The 10,000-nt window shown below is 42.3% G+C and overlaps 1 protein-coding gene across 1 annotated transcript in view; it reads left to right on the top strand.

Moving 5' to 3' along the window:
- The window catches only part of LOC143280337 (otoferlin-like), a 105,616-nt gene that overhangs the window by 23,207 nt on the left and 72,409 nt on the right, over window positions 1-10,000 (top strand). Inside the window, exon 3 of the mRNA XM_076584971.1 lies at window positions 9,975-10,000. This exon is cut by the window's right edge and continues 117 nt beyond it. Within this exon, the coding sequence (XP_076441086.1) occupies window positions 9,975-10,000 (26 nt within the window). The remainder of the gene's footprint in view (window positions 1-9,974) is intronic.

Below are 10,000 nucleotides of genomic sequence, written 5' to 3'. Positions count from 1 at the left end.
CCCCCTCCAGTGTTTTACGCATTTTGATTGGTTGGCTGTTTGTTTGTTTTTTCCGTGTGCGTGGCATGTTTGATGGTGTCGTGTTCCGATACTGGTTGTGGACGAGACGTCAACGTTAAATGGTTTGATTGTGTTCCGATACTGGTTGTGGGCGAGACTTCAACGTTAAATGGTTTGACTTTGTGTGTGTGTTTTGGTGGCTTCTTTGATTCTGATTCTGGTTAGTGAGTGTTTTGACCATTCAAAAAAAAAAAAAAAAAAAAGTATCTCCTTTTCCCACGCATGTGTTAGTTTGTTGAGTGAAGTATCTCACGTTTCCTTTGTTTGTCCACCAGTCAGGTTCCCTGATCCCTGACACGAGAACGTCGTCTTTGATGTTGCCAGTTTACCTTGTTATTTCACCACCACCCCCTCCCCTCCCACCGACACCCCCCCCCATCCCCCCACCTCACCACACGCCCCACCCTGTCTGTGTTTTAACAGGGATTTAAAAAAAAATGATTGAATACTCCTTCCCTTCCTTTCGCTTCCTGTCCTGTACTTTGAATTTATTATAGTGGTTGGGTTTTTTTGTTTGTTTGGTTGGTTGCTTTTTGTGTGTGTTTTTTTTACGATGGATTGATTGTGTGGATGGTAGGTAATTTTATAATGGTATTCCTTTGAAGACTGCCTTGTCTTGTTTTATTTATTCATTTATTTATTGTCCTTTTTTGGGGGGTGAGGGGGGGGGGTAGAAAGAACATCTTGGAATCATTTGTTGTCACTTTTCTGACGATCAAGCGACCCACATCCTCACCCGGCGAGAGAGAGAGAGAGAGAGATTCATAAATATTTGAAGTGGTGAAAAAAAAAATTGGTGAAGAGCGATGGCCGATTTCGCTGCAAAGTACACACAAACACTCTCCACCCCCCCTCCCCCTGCCCTCCACCCCCACTCCCATCCCCCCACCACTACGTCCCCCCCCCTTGCCCCCCAAGCCCAATTTCACATTGATTGTGTTTTAACTGTACATCGACCAGTCTGAAAGAGCCCCGTGTTGAGCGTCCAGGGGGAGGGGATTTGAAACGAGACACCGTCTCCGAAAAGCACACACGTCTCTCGGAAAAGCACAGACTGCATTCACGGTCGCACGCTGTTGACAATGCTGGCAGCGGGGCCTTCTCAGGTTCTAATGCCGGCCGCCATATTCCCAGCATGCCCGGGCGCGAGTGGCTTGTTCGCACGGCGCAAACATGGCGGTGTGTGATGACCAATCGCGGTGGCGTGCTTTGCATGAGAGGGTTTGAGGAGGGGGCGTGTGCACACATACCTTGTCGGGGCGTCGGATTGTGGGCTGGGGGACGGAGGGGGGTGGGGGGGGGGCTTGAAGTCGTTCATGATGGACCGGCCATGTCCCCGGGAGGAGGAGGAGGTTGTCAAAGTGATTGGTCCCTGTACCTGAAGGTTTTTTTGTTTTTTGTTGTTGTTTTTTTTGCATATCTTTGAATATTGTCTGTTACAACCATCCACATCCCCCACCCCACCCCCCATTCCATCCCATCCCATCCCATCCCACCCCACCCCCACCACAACCTGTTCCATCTCCTGTCTCTTCATCTCTTTCCCTTCGTCAAGCACGCGCGCGAACACACACACACACACACACACACACACACCTTACTTCAATGGCACCCAAAACGAAGCTGCCCAATCCCCCCTCCCCCCCTACCCCCACCCCACCTCCTTTTTATCGCCCAGAGGAAAATGTATTGACTATGTTTAAAACTGATTTCTTCGTGGTGTAACGCACATGTATTTTCGAGTAATGTCTCAGATTTACCTTAGGTCCATTGTCTGCACATCAGTAGACACTGAAACTTTATCTAAGCCATATTTGCATGGGTTTTTTCCGATGTCGTTTGTGTTTGTTTTTCACTAGTGTTTCTGCGTTTTTCGTCATCTTAGCATAATCATGATGATAACTGCTTTCTTGAGATTTCCTTGTATGTATTTCTTTTTCTTTCTTTTTTTTTAATTGAAATGTGATCTCATGGAAGATTGTTATTTCATTTGTGTGCATGTTTTGATGGAGATTAGTGTTGTTGGCGTCGTTATTGTTGCATGCGTGTGCAGGTGTTTGTGTATACATGTATGTATGTGAATTGCTTACGTTGCAATTTTGTTGATTGATTTTCCGTTCACTTTCACTTTCAGTTTGTTTATTTTTGACCTGCTGGAGTTTGATTCGATTCATGTTGGTGTCATTTGTTCTGCATGCAATTTTATTTTCATTGTGTGTGTGTGTGTGTGTCTTTTTGTTTTCATTTGGTGCACTGCTCCTGCGCCGGGTGGGGGTACAAAAAAAAAAAAACAGGTGGGAAGAGAAAACGAAAAAAGAAAGGTCAGTGTGACCCGCCCTCAAAATGGCGCCGAATTCCTCAGCCCAGCGGGGCTGCCACCCCCCACGATCAGCGAAACCCCCGCCCTGGCCCTAGCTCCGAGGGCGTTGACAATGAGGGCTTCGTTCCTGAGGGCGAGACCCCTCCCTCCTCGGCCCCTCCCATGGTTAAAGGTATCACAGACTTAACAGCACCCTGTGTCTCCCTCTCTCTGTCTCTCCGGAGTGCAGTCGTGGGTCGTACCCAGTGCCATGAAGCTTTCCTGAAAAGCCTGCTTTTGTGTTTTATTTGTTCGTGTGTGTTGCCAGCCTTCTTGTGCTGTGCCAAAGAGCTCAGAGGTCTTTGGTTGTACTAACCCTACTGACTGACTGAAGGAAGCCGTTTTCAGCCTTATAACATGGAGATAACTGCTCTCACTCCTGATTGGCCTATGGTTGAATAAATCAAAATCCCCACCCCTCTCTCTGTCTCTCTCTCTCTCTCTCTGGACCTGTGCTTATCGTGTGCTGAGCTTTTGCTGAGTTAACCGGTTGTTTTCTGTGGACTACTGAGTCAGTTTGTCTGGTGGTCGTTCTTTCGAACAGCGCTCAATCCAGTGTGACCAAGGTGATGGTCTAATGTCAGAGCTGTCCTCGCTAACATTACTGAAAGTGACTCTCTGTTTCGGTGAACTAACCAGTTACTATCCGTCTTTCACAGTGCTTGTTCTTTATATATAAATAAATAAATAAATAAATAAATATATATATATATATATATATATATATATATATATATATATATATATATGAAAAAGAGAGAGAGATAAGTAGATGGATTAATAAATGAAAATAAAAAGCGGCTACACACTTTCCCTGAAGTTGTCTTCCCTGCATAGTCCCTTTCCCGGAACACACACACACACACACACACACACACACACAAGGGTGGTGCAGTGAGGCGCTTACCTTGAGCGTTTATGTTTATCGACTCTGCTCGCTGTTTAGTGCATGACTGTTGTTTGAAGTCATATTGACGGGAGGTGTTTTCCGACAGCAAGAGTCCAAACGTATATATCTTATGTTGTAGCAAGGTGCCCGAGAAGCCTTGAAAATGGTTTGTTTGTTGCATCATTTTGTCAGAAAACAGTGGGGCATGGAGTGAAAAGTTGACTCACAAGCTATCAGTGTCTCAGAAGTTACGTCACCAGACACAGCACGAGGCGGATGCGATAATAAGCGCCAGGTCGTATCACTGAAGCCGCACGGCTATGTGACTAGAAAGGATTAGTGCATTAGCCTACACAAGAAAGAGATTAGTAGTGTACATGTGACTGGAAAGGATTAGTGCATTAGCCTACACAAGAAAGAGATTAGTAGTGTACATGTGACTAGAAAGGATTAGTGTATTAGCCTACACAAGAAAGAGATTAGTAGTGTACGTGTGACTGGAAAGGATTAGTGCATTAGCCTACACAAGAAAGAGATTAGTAGTGTACATGTGACTAGAAAGGATTAGTGCATTAGCCTACACAAGAAAGAGATTAGTAGTGTACATGTGACTAGAAAGGATTAGTGCATTAGCCTACACAAGAAAGAGATTAGTAGTGTACGTGTGACTGGAAAGGATTAGTGCATTAGCCTACACAAGAAAGAGATTAGTAGGATTAGAAAGGATTAGTGCATTAGCCTACACAAGAAAGAGATTAGTAGTGTACGTGTGACTAGAAAGGATTAGTGCATTAGCCTACACAAGAAAGAGATTAGTAGTGTACGTGTGACTGGAAAGGATTAGTGCATTAGCCTACACAAGAAAGAGATTAGTAGTGTACGTGTGACTAGAAAGGATTAGTGCATTAGCCTACACAAGAAAGAGATTAGTAGTGTACGTGTGATTAGAAAGGATTAGTGCATTAGCCTACACAAGAAAGAGATTAGTAGTGTACGTGTGACTAGAAAGGATTAGTGCATTAGCCTACACAAGAAAGAGATTAGTAGTGTACGTGTGACTGGAAAGGAATACTGCATTAGCCTATACAAGAAAAAAAACATAGTAGCGTATATGTTACTAGACAGGATTAGTGCATTAGTCTACGCAAGAAAAAACATGATAGTGTACATGTGACTGGAAAGGAATAGTGCATTAGCCTATACAAGAAAGAGATTAGTATACACGTGACTGGAAAGGAATAGTGCATTAGCCTATACAAGAAAGAGGTTAGTTGTGTACATGTGACTGGAAAGGAATAATGCATTAGTATATACAAGAAAAAACATAGCAGTGTATAATTATGTGACTAGAAAGGATAGTGCATTAGCCTATACAAGAAATAGATCAGTAGTGTGCCTGTGACTAGAAAGGATTAGTGTATTAGCCTACACAAGAAAGAGATTAGTAGTGTACGTGTGACTGGAAAGGATTAGTGCATTAGCCTACACAAGAAAGAGATTAGTAGTGTACATGTGACTAGAAAGGATTAGTGCATTAGCCTACACAAGTTAGAGATTAGTAGTGTACATGTGACTAGAAAGGATTAGTGCATTAGCCTACACAAGAAAGAGATTAGTAGTGTACGTGTGACTGGAAAGGATTAGTGCATTAGCCTACACAAGAAAGAGATTAGTAGTGTACGTGTGATTAGAAAGGATTAGTGCATTAGCCTACAAAAGAAAGAGATTAGTAGTGTACGTGTGACTAGAAAGGATTAGTGCATTAGCCTACACAAGAAAGAGATTAGTAGTGTACGTGTGACTGGAAAGGATTAGTGCATTAGCCTACACAAGAAAGAGATTAGTAGTGTACGTGTGACTGGAAAGGATTAGTGCATTAGCCTACACAAGAAAGAGATTAGTAGTGTACGTGTGATTAGAAAGGATTAGTGCATTAGCCTACACAAGAAAGAGATTAGTAGTGTACGTGTGACTAGAAAGGATTAGTGCATTAGCCTACACAAGAAAGAGATTAGTAGTGTACGTGTGATTAGAAAGGATTAGTGCATTAGCCTACACAAGAAAGAGATTAGTAGTGTACGTGTGACTGGAAAGGATTAGTGCATTAGCCTACACAAGAAAGAGATTAGTAGTGTACGTGTGACTAGAAAGGATTAGTGCATTAGCCTACACAAGAAAGAGATTAGTAGTGTACGTGTGATTAGAAAGGATTAGTGCATTAGCCTACACAAGAAAGAGATTAGTAGTGTACGTGTGACTAGAAAGGATTAGTGCATTAGCCTACACAAGAAAGAGATTAGTAGTGTACGTGTGACTGGAAAGGAATACTGCATTAGCCTATACAAGAAAAAAAACATAGTAGCGTATATGTTACTAGACAGGATTAGTGCATTAGTCTACGCAAGAAAAAACATGATAGTGTACATGTGACTGGAAAGGAATAGTGCATTAGCCTATACAAGAAAGAGATTAGTATACACGTGACTGGAAAGGAATAGTGCATTAGCCTATACAAGAAAGAGGTTAGTTGTGTACATGTGACTGGAAAGGAATAATGCATTAGTATATACAAGAAAAAACATAGCAGTGTATAATTATGTGACTAGAAAGGATAGTGCATTAGCCTATACAAGAAATAGATCAGTAGTGTGCATGTGACTAGAAAGGAATAATGCATTAGCCTGTACAAGAAAAAAACATAAAAGTGTATAAATGACTATGAAAGGAATAGTGCATTAGCCTATACAAGAAAGAGATTAGTAGTGTACATGTGACTGAAAAAGAATAGTGCATTAGCCTGTACAAGAAAAAAAACCATGATAGTGTATATGTGACTAGAAAGGATAGAACATTAGCCTATACAAGAAAAAACATAGTAGTGTATATGTGACTAGAAAGGAATAGTGCATTCGCCTATACAAGAGAGAGATTGGTAGTGTACATGTGACTGGAAAGGAATAGTGCATTAGCCTATACAAGAAAGAGATTAGTCGTGTACACGTGACTGGAAAAGAATAGTGCGTTAGCCTATACAAGAAAAAACATAGTATTGTACATGTGACTGGAAAGGAATAGTGCATCAGCCAACTCAAGAAAAAAACATAGTAGTATACATGTGACTGGAAAGGAATTAGCCTATATAAGAAAGAGATTAGTAGTCTACACGTGACTGGAAAGGAATAGTATATTTGCCTATACAGGACAGAGTTAGTTGTATGGAGACTGTGAACAGGCATGTGACTAGGAAGGAATAGTGCACTAGTCTTTTCAAGGAAGGGATGAGTAGTATGGAGGCTTCTGTAAGACTCAGCGCATCGCAACACACTGTTGATTGTGCCTCAGATTTGAAAACCATTGTGAAATGTTGTGGAAAACAGTTTTATCTGATCATGACGATGTCCAGTTCAGATTACAAGATGAATGTACACCCTCTTGAAAACAAACATGGAGTATTTAGATATAAATCATAAAGCCGAGAAGACGCCCAAGTTTAAACAAAGAAACACACACACACACACACACACACACACACACACACACACACACAATAGAGGCATTGAAGAAGTACTTTTCTTCCTCAAAAGTCTGCATTGTATAATCACTGTCGTTTCCCGGTATCGAAACCCGGTATCGAGTTCTGATAACCTTCCACACGTAAAGCCCGTTATCACTGGAAAGTTGATCAACAGCAGCCACGGTTTACCACACAACAACCACAGCATCACATTCGATACACCCTGTTGACAATCAAAGGTGAAGAAGAGGGGGTGGGGTGGAGATGGGGAAGATGGCTGCAGTCGTGCTAACATTGTGCTCGTGGTGTTCACGTTTATACGTTTGGTCATTTCTTGAATGTTGTCGTTGAAAAGAGAAGCATGGCCCAGTTTTTTCGCTTTGATGCCCGTGTCTTGCGTTCAGTTTGCAGTTTGTGGTAGCTGTGCGCTTAAATTGTTTTTGTAAGTGATGTGTTACAGTTGCAGCTGCATTGAAACTGACTTTCGTATGGTAGTTTTCGACTAATAGTTGTTGCTAATGCTATGATAATGTCTGCCATTTGAAATAGTTGAGTTTTGTGTGTGGGGGGGGTGGGGGGTGGGGGGGGGAGGGAGAGAGAGAGAAACAAAAACACGTTCGTGTTATATTCTGTGAATGTAGCATCCCGCCATATCTTTCGCTTCTTTTTTTTCTTGAAGAAATCGTTTAAATGCAAGAGATTGGTAGTGTACATGTGACTGGAAAGGAATATTGCATTAGCCAATACAAAACCTATAGTGCATTAGCCTGTTAAATCGTACAGTGAGATAGCTGCGTTTTTGTTTTTTGTTGTTGTTTTTTTTCTTCTTTTTTTTAAATGTTGTTGTTGTTGTTTTTCCTGTTAAAGTGCATTGTACGGGGAAATCGCATGAAAACTTTGCACGTTCATTTTACCAATTCTTTGATTTTATTCCTTTGTGACGAGGCGGAACAACATTATGTACACGGCACAAACAACACACGTGTGTAATGATGTTCGGCTCACTGTTTGTCACTACACGGCACAGACAACACACGTGTGTAATGATGTTTGGATGACTGTTTGTCACTACACGGTACAGACAACACACGTGTGTAATGATGTTCGGCTCATTGTTTGTCACTACACGGCACAGACAACACACGTATGTAATGATGTTCGGCTCACTGTTTGTCACTACACGGCACAGACAACACACGTGTGTAATATTAACTTTTGCTCACTGTGTGTCAGTACACGTGTTGCTTGGTGAAGGGGTGCACATGGTACTAACGGTGTATATTTTGTCCTCTGTTTTTTTTCCTTTGTCGATGCTTGCCTTGCCTTCCTCCTGCCCAGATGGCTCCAAAGGTACCTCTCTGGCTATGCGTCTTGTGTGTGTATATATATATATATGTATATGTATTATACCTCCTCGATATCGTTTGCTATATACCCCATCTACATCGTTTCCTCCCTGTCTTCAACACCACGTGTTATCTTCTTAGCTAACCTACACACGTGCGTCTTTGTTTTCTTTGTTTGAATTAAGACAGCAGAAATATGTTTTGTTTTGTCTTGTGAATGACTGTTGGTTGCGATGTATACACTCTTGTCTCATCTTCTACTCCACCGTTTAGCTTCTGGTGTGGGTTTTTTTTGTTGTTTTTCTGTTTGTTTGTTTGTTTTTTAAGGACGTGCACCCTCGCAAATAATGTTTTCACACAATCCCAGTTTATTTTCTCTTGTTTTGAAGGTATGTTTGCAGTGTATGTTAATGTGAACGTTAGCGGGTTAAGTGTTGCTTGTTTGATTTTTAGTGTGTGTGTGTGTGTGTGTGTGTGTGCTCCCACGAACAGAGGTTTTCGTTGTGTGCTGGAACCTGTGCTCTGCGTTTTTTCTGTTGATGGGCGTTCCGTTTATCACGTGTCTGTGTGTGTGTGTGTGTGTTGTCCACATTCACAAACTGTGAAATGTGACGTGTTGTGCAGCAGTCTGTTTTGACTGCATTAAAACTGAACTTCAGCCATGAAGGTGTGGGTGACTTCCAAGGGCCCTATTCAAGATCATTTTGCCTTCAGGCAAGTGATCGTTGACATGGTTGGGACCCGTGGGTACAGTTTACCTTGAAGATAAGTTATCTTCGTATTCAAGACACACGCGGTTTGCTCTGATGGGTTACCCAGCGTCTTTCTTTTTTTTTTTTTTTTTTTTTTTTTAATCCCCATGATTCCCGTCTGCCATGCTCTCAGTTTCACTTCTCATCACACCACAGCTCGGAACAGTGTCAAGAGAGTTTGCAAACACGTGCTATCCGTAAAGCACGCCTGTTTTCCCTATTAAAAAAAAAAAAAAAAAAAAATGCTGCAAAAGGCTCCCCCATATTTACCTCTGCTTCGTGGGCAGTCACCTTTGGCAGGTAGTGAGTGCAAATTGCCTTCAGGTTTGTAGACACGCGGGTAGACTCTCAGTGTGTTCATCAAACTGGATTTGCTTACCCTCGGGCAGTTTGCCTTGCCTCAGGCAGATTACCCGCAGGTACACATTTACCCTCAGGCACGATGTTCTCTTGATACGGCCCCAGATGGAAGTAAAGAGTTCAAGTGGAGGACCTGTGATCTTTATGCTCCTCCTTGCAGCAACAAGCAATGACGATGACAACAGAACCACAAAACGAAAGTGATCAATGCTCAGATTCTATGAAAATATCAGAATCCCGATTTTCCCCCGATCAACTTAGCCTGCAGACATGCTGATGGCACACAGCCTCTTTCATGCGCGTGCACTCGCAGATGATGAGATACGTACATTAGACATACGGTGATCCATGTCAGTACAGGATGGGCTATAGAAATCCATCATGCATCGTCCTAAAAACGGAGCATGGCTGTCTTAAAGGCGGCGTGGAACTAAAGGGCCACACACATAGCAGTCCATGATCTGTTGTAGTTGATGGTCTGTTACAAAAATCACTCACCACCCACACTCTGTGTGTGTGTATTTTTGTTGTTGTTGTTGGTGGTGGTGGTGTTGATGGTGTTTTTGATATTGATGGTGTTGAGTATTGGTGGTGTTGATGTTGATGATAGCGGTGTTGATGATTGTGATGGTGGTGGTGATGATGATGTTGACGTTGATGATGATGATGATGACGGTGTTGCCATGGTGACCAGGCGTGAAGAAGGCGACGGACGAGCAC

This window comes from Babylonia areolata, chromosome 3, assembly GCF_041734735.1.
Source record: "Babylonia areolata isolate BAREFJ2019XMU chromosome 3, ASM4173473v1, whole genome shotgun sequence".
Classification (NCBI taxonomy): Eukaryota; Metazoa; Mollusca; class Gastropoda; order Neogastropoda; family Buccinidae; genus Babylonia; species Babylonia areolata.
This window is presented reverse-complemented; position numbering and strand designations above follow the sequence as displayed.